The 14,952-nt window shown below is 46.3% G+C and overlaps 1 protein-coding gene across 2 annotated transcripts; it reads right to left on the reverse strand.

The window, feature by feature from the left end:
* Positions 1-403: 403 nt before the first annotated feature.
* Positions 404-13,380, reverse strand: UPK1A (uroplakin 1A). Of its 2 annotated transcripts, none has more exons than XM_083627964.1 (8): positions 13,225-13,380; positions 7,005-7,106; positions 6,178-6,378; positions 5,657-5,731; positions 4,013-4,120; positions 1,959-2,138; positions 1,676-1,759; positions 404-784 (listed from the first exon to the last, which is right to left on the reverse strand). In XM_083627964.1, the coding sequence occupies exons 2-8, from the start codon at positions 7,065-7,067 to the stop codon at positions 740-742; spliced, it is 756 nt and encodes a 251-aa protein (XP_083484090.1). In that variant the 5' UTR covers positions 7,068-7,106; positions 13,225-13,380; the 3' UTR covers positions 404-739. The 2 variants fall into 2 exon arrangements, with proteins under 2 accessions (XP_083484090.1, XP_083484091.1); XM_083627965.1 differs by lacking the exon at positions 13,225-13,380 and adding an exon at positions 7,907-8,064.
* Between the last annotated feature and the right edge of the window lie 1,572 nt (positions 13,381-14,952).

A 14,952-nucleotide genomic window follows, 5' to 3' on the forward strand; every position in this document is an offset into this window, starting at 1 on the left:
CAGTACAAATGAAACACAATGCAGATGTGTGTACGCGCACACACAAACAAGTCTCATTTGCAGACTGAAAACAACAATGGTGAGTACCAATCCTATTCCTTGGATTGCTTTCCAATCTGGACGTGCCACAAATAAACAAACCTTGGCACTTTTTGCTACCATTTCCACTGGAATTCTCCGACATCCCTAGGGGTGATCTGCCTATACAATTAGGTGGTGGGAGATCTATTGCTGTTGCTATTCTTAGAGCAACTGGAAATGGAAAGCCCTTGCTGATCTACTGCAGTGATCTGTTAGTGGATCCCTGCCTACCTTTTGTTGCCCATTTCCTCAATCACCTTCCAGTAAGTGAACAAGCCAGATTAAATGCCATAGTTCTCAAAAAGAAAACACACACACACTGTAGCTTTTCTGGATTTCAAATATTTATTGTACATTTTTTTAATAAAAAAAAGGTTTCACAAAAGAAGGTTAGGAAGATTCCTCCAAAGGACACTTGGGTGACAGGATGCAGAGTTAAAGGTGTCCGGCAGTGACACCAGCCAGCCACAGTCAAGTTTGTGGGGAGCAAGTCAGCCTTACAGAACATGCTATGGTGCAGTGTGACTATAGAAGGAAACCCCACGGAGGTTCCTCACAAGGATGAATCAGGATGCCGTGCCCTGCCTGGAGGTGTAGGAAGATGGCTCCACCCTTCCCCATCATAGGGCAAATTCAGCTCGAGCAGCTGGGTTTCCCCTCACATTGTAGTGTAATGGTATATAGCCAAGAGAACAACAGGGCACTGTGGAAGAGAGGACAACGTATGACAAAACTGACTGCAACTCACCCTCCCTTAACCATGTCATTACAATTTCTTTTGCACCACGCTTACTCGGCACATCTTTGGCCCTCCAGAAGTTGCAGAACTACAACTCTTCCCTGACCATGGGCCATGCCGACTGGGGATGACCGGGTTGTTCAGCAACATCTGGAGGGCCAAAGGTTGGCCACCCATGTTTGAAGTCTTCTTCTGAGGAGTTCAAGGTGGCTTGCACAGGGCTGTGTACACAACATACTTAAATATGGGATCCTGTAACCCATCACATCATTTCTTTTACACATAAACTGTCAAACATGCACGCAATATTTTAATCCTGACTGTGAACCAGAGACAACAAGGAAGTCATTACACAAGGACGTGCTTCTCTTTTTCAAATAACAGGAGAAATAACAGGAATTGAAACATAATGAAAATAAATCCAGTTGAGTTTAGGAGTTATTAAGCGTTCTGCATTACAGCATAATGTGAAGGAGATCTTTGTGCAAGCAAATCAGGTTGAGTGGTGAATAAGTTGTGTAGAGAAGCCCACTGACACACTACATGAACATAAGCGCTTTGATGGATCAGGCCAAAGGCCCTTCTAGTCTAGCATTGTGTTCTCACATTGGCAATTCAAAATGCCGCTGCAAAGATTGCAAGCCAGACATGAGTACATCAGCACTCTCCCTGCTTGCAACCCCCAAGAACTGGCAATCGGAGGCATATCATGACTAGTTGTGAACACTGGCAGCCCCGTCCTCCATGGTCTAGTTATCTTTTTAAAACCACCCAAGCTGGTGGCCATCCCCACACCTGGTGGCAGCAAATTCCTTTCACCTCCTCCCCAAACAAGCCCTTCAAGTTAGGACTCACCGTGAGCATGAGGATAGCAAAGCCGAACCAAGAGACTCCCCAGGCGTAGCTCTGTACTGCGTGCTTGATGTGCTCAAAGCAGCCCTAAGGGAGGAAGGGAGGAGAGCCAGTGAGATCTTCCCTGAGATGCTGAGAGTGCCACAGTTGCCCCCGGGGGCCAAAAAGGAGGGCTGTCTTGACCTTGAGAGGGAGACTTCGCTCCAGGGCAGACAGTTCTGTACTTCTCATGAAGATGCCCAGGAATGGGAGGCAACTTCAGGAAGGGTGTTGAGGACCACAGTACCTTGGTATGGATGTAGTCGACGTGACCCAGTCTGCAGCCCTCTTCATTGAGCATGACAAAGTTGCGATCACGCTTGCAGCAGTAGAAGGGCCAAGGGGCCACCACCTCAGGGTACCTGCTTCTGAAGACCGAGGTGTAGTTCACCCAATCCATGGGATTATTGGCACCACAGCACTTTTGCTGGAGGTGGAAAAAGCATCCCAGTTAGTGTTAACACATCATACTGCAGTAGCTATTTGGGCAGAGGACCCCTTGCTTGTTTGCTATGCCTTCCCTGGCTATTATTATTTATTGAATCTGTTAGTCACTTTATCTTGCCCAGGGCAACTCAAAGCAACATCCAACCAAACAGACAAAAAAACTCCACATAGATACATTTCTTCTTGGTTTTAACGAAATACATTAAAAATATCCCTTCTACTTCTAAAAGGCCACAGAGAGTTAAAGGCCAAAGGCCTAGTTATAGAGGAATTTTTTTGCCTGGTGCCTAAAGATATATACAGTGGTACTTCAGGTTAAGTACTTAATTCGTTCTGGAGGTCTGTTCTTAGCCTGAAACTATTCTTAACTTGAAGCACCACTTTAGCTAATGGGCCTCCTGCTGCCGCTGCGCTGCCGCTGCAGGGTTTCTGTTCTCATCCTGAAGCAAAGTTCTTAACCCGAGGTACTATTTCTGGGTTAGCGGAGTCTGTAACCTGAAGCATATGTAACCCGAGGTACCATTGTAATGATGGTGTCAGGCGAGCCACCGTGGGGAGAGCATTCCAGAAACGGGGAGCCACTGCTCATTCTCATGTTGCCACCCTCTGGACTTCTCTGGGAAGGGGCACATGAAGAAGGGGCTCACATGATGATTGCAGGGTCTGGGTTGGTTCATATGGGGAGAGGCTATTCTGCTCAGGCTTCCTAGAAATATCTGGGAAGGGCTGCAGCTCAGAAGAAGAGCAAATGTCAGTCTTCTCCAATCTGGTGTCCTCCAGGTTGTTGGACTACAACTCCCATCAACCCCTGGCTGCATGGCCCAATGGTCAAAGATGATGGGAGTTGTAGTCCAAAATGTATGGAGGGCAGTCGATTGCAGAAGAACTGACACACATTGTGTATGCAGATGGCCCAGATGCAATCCTGGAAATTTTCAGTGGAAATGATCAGGCGATGGGAAGGGAAATACTTCTGTCCAAGGCCTAGGAGAGCCAAGAGTCTGACCCAAAGGCATAAAGCAGCTTCTCAAGTTCCTATTCAAGAGGGCCTTGTACAAACATGAAATCAGTTTCCTAGCAGATCTAGACTTTGCATGTACATAGAGAACCACTGCCTTCAGAAACATGGATGCGCTATGCCCTGATGCTCCCATCACTTATGGTAGGTTCTAATATTAGGAGGTAGGCAGGAAGAAGATTATTTGGACCTACACCAGAGTGGGCAACCTACAGCCCTGCAGATGTTGATGTCCAACTCACATCAGCCTCAACCAGTATGAGGGAAGTGGTAGCCTAGGAGGGCGACAGGCTCCTTGAGGGACAGCATGAGACTCTTGGGTCATGGGTTCTAGCCCCACATTGGGTGAAATATTCCTGCATTGCAGGGGTTTGGACTCAGTGACCCTCATGGTCCCTTCCAATGCTACAAGTCTGTGATTCCCCAGCCTCGGCATGCCAAGGCAACATCCCTTGTGCTGCTTGATGCAGCATTAGAAAATTATTGTCATTATTAATATTATTATTAATACTAATCTATTAGCCTCCAGGACTGGGTTCTTCTGCAGGAAGAGCAATGCAAGTTTCTACTTTGCCCTTCAGCCAGCCACTTTCTGGAAAGCAGAGATTTCCCCACTCGGCAAGAAAACCCACGGCCAGAAGCAGTAACGCTTCTGAAAACCAGTTGCTGGAAATGGCAGCTCAGGCACTGTTTGTGAGTTTCCACCTGGTTGGCTTCTGTGAGAACAGGCTGTTGGACTAGATCAGCCATTCCTCTTATGTTCTCAGTTGCAAGCTGGCCAGCTCCTGGCGGTTCTGCTCCGCCCAGAGGTGGTAGTTTGGGAAGGGGCATGTTACCTCCATCATGAAACGATCCCACATGCGGGTGAGTTCCCGGCCTTGGTCAGTGTCCGCCGAGTAGAAGGCCAACATCTGTCTGGTTATTAGCTTGGAATTCGAAACCACCTTGGGTGGGGAAGGGAGAGAGAATGTTGGTCAGCCACATTCCCCAGCGCCCATGTCCTTTCTTTACAAGACCCATATGTTCTGAACATTCTGCTTGTAAAGAACATGGATTGTGTAAATGCATGGCACAATGGCTTCTGGCAGAGAAGAAAAATGACAGGCCTTCGTTCCATAAAATGATCATGGGGTTAGGAAAAAAGCTATCATGGGGGATCATGGGATTAGGCAAAAACAGATCATAGGCTTCCCCCAAAGAATCCTGGGAACTGTAGTTTGTTCAGGATGCCAGGAATTTAAGCTCTGTGAGGAGTAAACTTAATTTTCCTAGGATTCTTTCGAGGAAGCCATGGCTGTTAAAGTGCTATAAATGTGCTTTAATGAGTGGTATGGATGCGACCCTAGGTTTTGTTGGTTCTCTACAATGAGAGAAACGGGATCACTTAAGGTGTTTAGTTTATTAGGCCAAATAGACTTTTAAAAAAATGTAACAGCCCACTTACTTCTAATATTCTTCAAGAATATACGCTCCTGGCTCCCATGGTTGTAGCCTAACTGGGACACATAAAAAGTAACTCCAACTAATTTAGCTTTACTTGTAAAACCTCTTTGTAAAGGCTTCAGCGCTTGCAATGCTAACTACCTGGACCACGGGAGTAGCCAGGATTTACGTTGAAGGGAGGGAGCAGAACTGAGCTGTTAGTTATTTCTATTTATTTACTTTATTTAGGGGGCAGCTGCCCGTCCCCCTGGCAAAGCCTAGACTCATAAGAGACAGTGGGCTGGTTCAGAGGATGCTTCAAGAAGACCAGTCCAGTGCATTAGTCTCATCTGCACCATCCTTGTGGCAATGGTCCATCCGAATGGGGGCGTTGCACTTATGCACAAAGGGCATAGGCCAAAAACTGGGCGGCTGGTTCTCAGATTAAAATTGCGACAAGTGCAATTCACTTTGCAGAATGAAACCATCAATACTGACAGTATCTGTGGCTCCTCTGGGCATTTCCAAGAAGGAGCACAAGGCCAGGAGGACAAACAGAGTCTTGGAGCTTGAAGGGAGGAAAACAAAACAAAAACAAAGGAAAAGTCCCGCAATGAAATCTCAAAGGTCACATGTGGTTGTGCCTTGGGTGCTCGCTACAAACACACACACAGAAGACACACTGTTGATTAGCTAAGGGAAGGTTATTACCTCTCCCCCCCCCATCATTAGATTGATCATCTGATGAGCAGGGACTGGGTGATTTTTCCTCCTGATCATAGTGCTGGACAGAGCAGAGAGACTAACATTTCTCTGCTTAGCCCAGTGCTGTGATAAGAATTAAAATTGCTCTGCCTTTGCTGGTGTTCAGCCCAGTCACCTCCCTGTGGTGATGCAGCCACTACCTAAAAATTATGTTGGGGGTTAGTGGGCTGGAGATTTACCACCCTGGGCTAAAATATGACACAGGCCCACCCTTTCTCTCAAACTGGACAGAGCCAAGTTTCGGCCAGCGGCAGGCACAGTTGGGCGACTCTCCCTGGTCTGCTTGTACTTACATAGTCACGGTGCGTGTAGGACGTGATGCAAGAAGCACACTCAAATAAGTAGACAACCAGGATCAGCACCAGGTACTGAAGACAAGGAGAAAGAACCAGGTAAGCGGGTAGGGAGACCACTGACCGCTAGGGCCTTAGCAAGCCAACCTTCCTTTCCCAAGACAGAACATGAAGGCTGGAGACAAAGAGGCTCCCTGGGGAGTCCAAACTGAAGTTTTGAGGGCTTGTTTCGAAAGCCCTGCTTGAAGCCATTGATGCCAGCTCCACTTCTCTCTGAGTTTACATAGGGAAAGGTGGAACGCACATCACGAACCACAGCTCTCTCTTTCAAGATGCCTTCAGTTTTCCATATTGTCACCCATAGCAATCTTGCGCTCTTCCCAACAGAAGGGGAAGCGTGTCAAAGCTGACTCCATCGCTTGTCCCCCAAACACTGCTAAGGAATGGCAGGAGATTCCAGCTGGGGTGGGGGGAAAGATGAGTATTCAGTAAAGTCCCTTCCTCCTCCCTGCTTTACTCACCAGCAACACCATCAGGCGGTTGCCATTTACAAGGCTGATAATGCCAAAGACGCACACGCAGAAGAAGCAAAAGCCGGTGAAGATGGAGATCCAGGCACCCGCGTAGACATCGTCTTTTCCTGTAACTCCCATGATGGGGTAGACCTTGTAGGGATCAGCTGTTACCCAGACAGACTCCGCGTAAAGCGCCAGTCCTGCAAGCTGCGTAAATATGAGAAAGCTGTGATATAGCAAGCTGCCTTGTGGGAAGTTCAAAATAGGAGCTGTAGCCAGCAGGGTATGGCTCAGAGTAGACCCAATGAAATAAGGGGCCTGCCTCATTAAATTCAATGGGTCTCCCCTGAGCAGGACTGGCATTGGATACAACCCTATTTCTCCATTGAGCCCAACCTTGAATCCTTGGACTTGTCCAACTCCTATCACCCCCCAGCCATCATGGTCAAGGGTCAAGGTTTAGGGCCAAAGTAGAGAGCATTTGGGCTGTGGGCTTTTGCTAACTGTGGGTGCCCAGATGTTGCAACATCTGGGGACCTGCAGATGGAATGGCCCACAGCCCAAATGCTCTCCACTTTGATTGGCAGTAGCTCTCCAGCAGGCATCTTGCCCATTATCTGTTCCTTCAACCTTTTAACTGGAGATGCAGACAGTTGAAATGGGGACTTTTGATCAGCAAAGGAGATGCTCCACCGCAGAGCTATGCCAGTTCTCCTTTGACACAAGTTCTGCTAGCAGGGCTGTAGTGCCCCAGGTTAAGACACCAGATTCTAAGCCAAAAAGCCCATAGGTTCTCCTTCTACCTACAAACATGGTAGCTTCAGCACTCTCACCATGATGATCACATTGCCCATCACCAACAGCCCCACAACAAAAGATGAACTCTTCTCCTCCATGTTTCCCAGGAAAGGTTCCTTGCAACAGCTGCTCAGGTTCTGTAGAAGGTGGAAAAGCACAAAAGAAATAAGGTGATCCTGAAAAGCCAATGGGAAAGACTTGGGATTATGATTCGCTTCCACCACTCCTGTCTCAGTTTGCATAGAGGAGAAACGCTTAAGCCAGCTTGGTCAGTGCTCCTTCCAAAACATCCGTATCCAACAGTGTGCAGAGATGGAGAAGATCGAATGGCAAGATTGATCTAAGGACCATCTTTACCAGGTTAGACCACACAGCATTTGGGATGAGAGTCTTTTCAACGTTGGCCATGATTATGGCATTTCTGACTTCTTGGGTTGACGTGAGCTTTTGGGCTGAAATGTTGAGTTTTATTACATGTTTTATTTTGTACTCCATTCCTAGAAATCGATTTTAATGTTTCGCTGTTTTAACAGTTTGTATATGAAGAGAAGTAACTGTTTTCTATTTTAAGTGTGTCTGGAGGCAGGTAACTGAGCCAATAGGTATGGACTCAAATACGTAGGTTTTAGGGAACTCCACAACATTCCTGGGAGTCAGAAGAGCTCAGGGCAGGATGCAAAACTTCCTTTGCAATGAAGGCACCCCACTATGTTTTTACTCCAGTGAATCAGCTCAGTGGCCTTTTATCAAGGAACTCAAGACTCAGTTGACCTAAACAGGAACAGTTGCTACCTGTCTCAGGTGGGAGGGAGGGGAGAGTACCTTTGACAGCTTGAGGGCCATAATCCCTTCTGGAAATCTTCCAAGGGCCACATACATGCTAGTGGTGGGTGGGGCCAGAGGCAAAAGTAAGCAGACCAATAAATGCAAACTTTACCTTTCTACAGTAGGCCAGTTTCTACACACACTCACACATTCCTCTTTATCTTCCACCCAGGTGAGAAAGAAGTATTCAAGAATTCATCCTAACCAGCAAAAACAGTTGAGGAGAAGTTGGAGCAAGGCCAGTGGGAGATGCCCCAAGGGTCAGATAGAAAGGTCTAGAGCAGGGTTTCCCAAACCTGGGTCTCCAACTGTTTGGGGACTACAATTCCCATCATCCCTGACCACTGGTCCTACTAGATAGGGATGGTGGGAGTTGTAGTACAGCTGGAGTTTGGGAAACCTTGCTCTGGAGGATCAGATTTGGTGTTCAGGAGTGAACTTACCACCCCTGACCCATCTTGCACAGGAAAAGTGCTTCATGATAGGGAGCAAATCACAGTTCTCTTCAGCAGGGGTGGGGAACCTCCAGCACAGGCTTTCATTTTGGGCAAGCTTCGAAGGACCCACCAGGAGCTTAAAGGGAGTTCCTGATGGTTCCTTTACTGGAGCAAAGCACACTCAATTGGCCATTAGTTGGTGGTGAAGGAATGCACATTGCTCCAGGAGGAGGAAGCAGCTTCCATTGAAACAGCTGTTAAAATGGAGGTGGTGATGGTGAATTTTTTTTAGCAGTAGTTTCAATTGAAAATTATTTCTCCCTCCCAGCATTGATCCTCAAACCCCTGAAAATCAGAGCTTCAAAGAACAATACCAGGCTGTTTGAAAGACCTTTTGCAAACAGTCCTGTGCTGCCTCCTGGACTCGTGGTGTCTCCCAAGATATTTCAGAACCATTTAATCCTGCATTTTCTAGAAAGTGGGAAAATCAGGTTTCTAAAATAGTACCAGAGGCCTGTGTGCAATGCTTGAGAGTGACCAATTGTGAAAAACTAGGACAAATTTTAATTCAGTTGCCTGGAACTACCAAAACCTTTTTTTTTTTTTAAAGGGAACTCATGCAGGGATCAGCACTGGACCTTCTGCAAGGGTGCTGAAGCTGAGGTGGGTATGCAAGGATGCCAGGTGATGGCACCCTTCTCAGAACCAGAAAAAATCTGGTGGCCAAACAGAAATTCAGATTAATTAAAAATGTATCTTCATTGCAAACATGTGTATCTTAAGACCTAGCAGACCAGGGATTTGTATGATGGGACAGTCTTTAGAAAAAAAAACTTGCCCCAAATTTATGGATAAAGGCAGGGTATATATGGAGCCAAACAACCCAAGTCCTTAAGAGATTTGAAGGGAAGAGGAAGTTCCTGGCTGGGTCTGGTGTGTGTATGTTTTTTCCAGTCTGGGAGCGCCTGTCCCCAGGCACCAGTTCTTGCCTAGCTGGCTCCACAAAGGGCAGGTCTAACTGGTGGAGCTAGCTATACCCTCAGGACAGCATTGCAGGGATTCCTGGCGGTCCACATTGCCTCCTCCAGAGTTGTTTTGCAGGGAGAGGAAGGTGAACAGGCCAGGGCTCTGCGACTCAAACCTGTTATTCAGAGTACACATTGCCACACCCTCCCTCTCCAAGAGGGAAACACCAGTTTTGGTATTGCATGGCACCAGGGAGATGCCCAAATGTTGCTAACTGTTGATGAACCACTACAAGACCCCTCTTGATCTCCTTGTGGACTTAGTTTAGAGAGCTATCCTTGGACAGAAGTTTGTCCTCTGATGGCTCTTTGGTTGGAAGGCTGCTCTCAGCACAGTAGGACACAAGGACACTTTACCTGGGTGCAATCTTGTAGGGTTCTTCCTACATCCTTCTGTTTAATGGAAGGGGATGAAAATCAGAGGCCAAATACCATCTAATCCAGGAGTGGAGAAACTTCTTTATCCCAAGGGCCACGTTCCCTTCTGGGCAACCTTCCAAGGGCCATATGCCAGCAGTGGGCAGGGCCAGAGACACGCGTGGGTTGAGCAACCAATGCAAATTTTGCTTTTGTACAACAGGCAACCTTCAGCTCTCTGTCCTCCATTCAGACGAGCAAGATCAGAGTTCGAGGGCACCTTCCAGCCAAGTCAAAGCACTCAAGGTGGGAAGAAGAACCAGTTAGGTTCTCCACCAAACGAAGCCAAACAACTTCCAAGCATTACCAAGGACCCAAGACATTTTGGCACCTGAGGTAAACTACAAAATGATCTATGCTAAGAACAAGGGGTGGTGGAATCAAATCAACCTGACCCAATGGTTGAAAAGGAAATCAAAGGTCATTGCATGGAGGGGACAAGGCCTGCTCAGGAACATGCCAGAAAATATAATAATAATAATAATAATAATAATAATAATAATAATAATAATAATAATAATGTTATTCTTATTCTTTATACCCGTCCATCTGGCTGGGTTTCTCCAGCCACTCTGGGCAGCTCCCAACAGAATATTAAAAACACGATAAAACATCAAACATTAAAAACATCCCTAAACAGGGCTGCCTTCAGATGTCTTCTAAAAGTCAGATAGTTGTTTATTTCCTTGACATCTGATGGGAGGGCGTTCCACAGGGCAGGCGCCACTACTGAGAAGGCCCTCTGCCTGGTTCCCTGTAACCTCACTTCTCACAGTGAGGGAACTGCCAGAAGGCCCTCAGCGCTGGACCTCAGTGATCGGGCTGAATGATGGGGGTGGAGACGCTCCTTCAGGTATACTGGGCCAAGGCCGTTTAGGGCTTTAAATGTGAGCACCAACCCTTTGAATTGTGCAGATGGGTGCAGACCCCAGGAGACCCCAGAGGGCAGTCCCTACCACCTTCTCCCTAGGGGTGGGAGGAGATCAGCAGTGCCCCCTAGTCACTGTCAAGGTGGCATGGGTGGGGGCTGCCAAGGAGGCGGCAGGTCCATCCTCCAAGGAGCATGCTGAAACCTTCGCTGTAGCAGCAGCAAGCGATGCATTCCTTGGAGACCAGATCTGCTGCCCCTGTGGACCATGCCGCCCGAGGTGGTCAGTTCACCTTGCCTTATGGACCTACCAAGAACTAATAGCCCAAAATCAGTACTGGGTTGCAAATGGATTTAAGAATTCTGGAGGTACTTGCTTTCTGGCTAGAAGCATTTAGTCAAAGAGTTGCCTAATTAGCTGGAATCAATTATTTGAAACCCAGACTGCCCTCCTTCTTGAGAGAGAGTTTGCCTTTATTATTGTTCTTGTTATTTATTAAAATTGTGTACTGCCCTTCATCCGAAGATCCCAGGGTGGTTCACAACAGAAAAATACAAAATGGGAATACAAAATACATAATAAAGCAAAAACAAACAACTCTTTCCCACAAGCACGTTTCAAAAGCCATAGAATGTTAATCAGCCAAATGCCTGGTTGAAGAGAAATGTTTTTGCCTGGCACCTAAAGATATTAAGTGTTTCTCTTCAAAGAATACAGTGCCGCCAAATGAAATTATGTACTCAAGGCATGACCATCTTTGTATCTCCTAAACAGGAACCAATTGGCACATTTTATTATCATTTTAATGTTCAGCACCTGGAAATTAGTAAATATTGGCTATTTTCATTGCAGAGGCTTTTTGTGCATTGCAGTCAGTGTGTGAATTTTAGCTGGAGAGAAAGGTGGTTTTCCAGGCCATTTTCAATCTTAAAAACAAACGCCTTTCCTGTGTGTTTACTCTGAAGTAAAACAAATTGTGCTCTATGGTGTCTACTCCCAGGCAGTAATTGCCTCTAGGTTCTCTTGACTGGTTTCATGTTCCAGACAGCTTCTCAAAAATATGCTACATCACCATATACCATCATTTCAATGGAAATTTTGGGATATATTCTATCAACATGATAAGCACTGAACCAGACATAGAACATTTAAAGGTGCATTTATGCTTCTTCAAACCAATATGTGAAGTGAACTGCAGGCATCCTTCAAAATTCACACTTCTCATTTTTCCAGACTTAAGTTCACTTCTCCACATCAGTTTGTGATTTGATTTTTTTAAGTCTTCATGAAAATTCATTGGCAATTTCCCCTCTAATATACCAGTTTTTGCATGCAGTTTTGCTAAGCAATCTCCCCAACTATAAAGCATTTCTAAATGTTATTTTCACTAACAGATGAAATTTTCGTGCACATTTAGCCTGGTATATAAATTCATTGAATGAGAATTGAATATTCTCCGCTGCCATCCTGAAGTTTAGCCTCTGTTGTTTTTCTTCAACCCTCCGTACCACAGACCTAGAACTTTGCCACCAGCCTCACACTTTGGCTGCGTATGAACCATACATTGAAAGCACATTGCTTCCCCCAAAGAAGCCTGGGAACGGTAGTTTGTTAAGGGTGTTGGGAATTGTAGTTCTGTGAGGGGCAGCCTACTGTTCCCAATATTCTTTGGGGAAAGCAACATACTTTAAATGTATGGTGTGCACAGAACCACACTCCTCTCAGCCACCTGGATGGAAACTGATGGCGAATCTGAGGCACAAAAGCAGGACCAGGGAGAAATTTTGCAAATATATTCGCACACCTTTTTTGTGTGAGACTGAGGAGGTTAGCTGGATTGCAATAAAGCCTTGTTGACCATTTCTGGAAGGATCCATTTCATCGCACAAATGAAATGGCCCCACTTGAGGCAACTCAGCTAAAGCAATCAGATGTATCTCGCCCACAAAAGCTTAGTCTTGAGGTGCGACAAGGCTCCACGCTTTCCCCTGCAATGGCTACCACTCTGGAAGGACATTGCTATCAGAAGGCAGTCACCACTGATAAGAACTCTACACACATACCCTCTAAGTGTCCCTATTTTCCAGGGACGGTCCCCAATTTACAGAAGCTGTCCCGGTTCCTCATTTGATCCTGGAATGTCCCCACTTCTCCTTAGGACGTCCCTATTTTCATTGGAGAAACATTGGGATGTCCCCATTTTCACCAGAGAAATGTTGGAAGGTACATACATGGAGTCTTGAGAGTCCCATGGACTGTAAGAAGATCAAACCTATCCATTCTGGAGGAAATCAGCCCTGAGTGCTCACTGGAAGGACAGATCCTGAAGCTGAGGCTCCAATACTTTGGCCACCTCATGAGAAGAGAAGACTCCCTGGAAAAGACCTTGATGTTGGGAAAGATTGAGGGCACAAGGAGAAGGCGACGACAGAGGACGAGATGGCTGGACAGTGTTTTCAAAGCTACAAACATGAGTTTGACCAAACTGCGGGAGGCAGTGGAAGACAGGAGTGCCTGGCGTGCTCTGGTCCATGGGGTCACAACTAAACGACTAAACGACTAAACAACAATAGAACATACATGGAAACAATCACAGCTCTTCAGTTTGGGACTGCAGTTTCGAAAGGCAGCAATGGGCCCCTCTCCATCCTCAAAACCTCCCGGCTTACAGCCTCCACTCACCTGTTAGCTGCAGACAAGCCAGCTGTATCCTGTTCTGCAAGGTGCAACAATCTTAAGGCTGCCCTTTATATATTTGCCCAGGCAAAGTGGGTAGGGAAAGGGGGGGGGTCAGAAAACTGGACTGGATTTTCTGGATTGGAGGCAGGAAGCACCGGGGGGGGGGGAGATTTTACCACCTGTTTTCTGCCACTCGGTTGGTTGATGCCCCACCCAGGAAAAGGCTGACTGACCAGAGCTATCACATAGTTGGATCCTCCGGGTGGTTAGCTGGGGACGGGAATGTCCCTTGTAAGGAGCCTTCGAAAGCTTGCAAGACACCCTGGCAGACAAGCAGAGTGGAAATGAAATTGTGAGGTTCATTTTTTAAAGGGGTTGAGGTTGATCGCTTTTAGTAATAATGTTCTTTTATTATTTGGATACAGCCCTGGCTTTTATTTATTTTTTCTCTTGAGTTTTTAAGCAGGGAAGATGTGTTTTTGTGTGTGCGTGTGTTCGTTGCAAGCTGCCTTGAGCATTTTACTTTTTTAATGGAAAAAACAGGGCAGGCAATTCTATCAATAAATAAATGTACATACCTATTTGCAGCCACAATCCAATTTAGGGATAAGTGCAACTCAATCAGCAGTTTTGAAAACCGCATTTATTTTTAATGGCCGTCAGCTGAATCTGAGCATTGATTTGAAACAGCAGATTATGGGTCTAATCCCAAAAATACTTGTTAGAAGACCCCTATCCCCCCTCCACCTCACAGAGCTATAATTCCCAGAGTTCCCCGGGAAGAGAGATTGATTGTTGACTGTGCCTCTTGTCCTTTACAACTGTTTGTCCCTGTTGTTCACCACCTCTGCACTCTGTACACATTTCTGTACACATTTGAAGAGCTTTGCGTAGAATGCGATGTTGTCCCAGTTCTCTTGGGGTGGTGTTAAAACCACCTCATTTATTTTCAGCAGACATAAGTGAGTCTGGTCAAATGCAAAACCATCCCACTTTATAACCTGCCAACAGAGGATTATATTTGAGGAACGTGATGCAAATATTTGATGACGTCTGTTCATGTCCATAGAATAGTTTACAGACCCTCCAAGTGTCCTCATTATCCAGGGACAGTCTCGGATTTACAGAAGCCATCCTAGTTTCTGATTTGATCCTGGAATGTCCCACTTTCCCTTAGGATGCAGTGGCGTAGCATGGGTTGTCAGCACCCGGGGCAAGGCAATTAATTTGCGCCCCCTAACCCGTGGATTTGCGCCCCCTAACCCATGGATTTGCCCTAACCCCAGATGTTGCGCCCGGTGCGGCCGGCCCCCCCTGCACCCCCCACGCTACACCACTGTTAGGATGCCCCTATTTTCATCAGAGAAATGTTGGGGGGTATGGAGTTATGTGACCCCTGAGCCAAGGAGATAAGTAACCTTTAGAAGACATCTGAAGACAGTCCTGTATAGGGAGTCTTTTTTATTGTTTAATGCTTTATTATGTTTTTATATATGTTAAAAGCCGCCCAGAGTGGCTGGGGCAACCCAGTCAGATGGGTGAGGTATAAATATTAAAATTATTATTATCATGATTAGGGAACAGGAAGTCCTTGTTTTCATTGGAGAAATGCTGAAGGGTATGAGTTTATACTGTAATAAATAGACTAGTCCAGAGGTTCTCACACAGTGGTCCTTGTGGCATGGAAGCAGAATGGATAAAAGTATCTGTACTTGGCCCTGTGTCCAGGGC

This window comes from Podarcis filfolensis (genome assembly GCF_964270895.1).
Source record: "Podarcis filfolensis genome assembly, chromosome: 8".
Classification (NCBI taxonomy): domain Eukaryota; kingdom Metazoa; phylum Chordata; class Lepidosauria; order Squamata; family Lacertidae; genus Podarcis; species Podarcis filfolensis.

Coding starts and splice junctions, on each gene's coding strand:
- UPK1A (XM_083627964.1), bottom strand. CDS start 7,067: ATGGAGGAGAAGAGTTCATCTTTTGTTGTGGGGCTGTTGGTGATGGGC. Junction 1,760..1,958: donor TCGACTACATCCATACCAAG/GTACTGTGGTCC, acceptor TTCCTCCCTTAG/GGCTGCTTTGAGCACATCAA. Junction 785..1,675: donor TTGCTATCCTCATGCTCACG/GTGAGTCCTAAC, acceptor TCTCTTCCACAG/TGCCCTGTTGTTCTCTTGGC.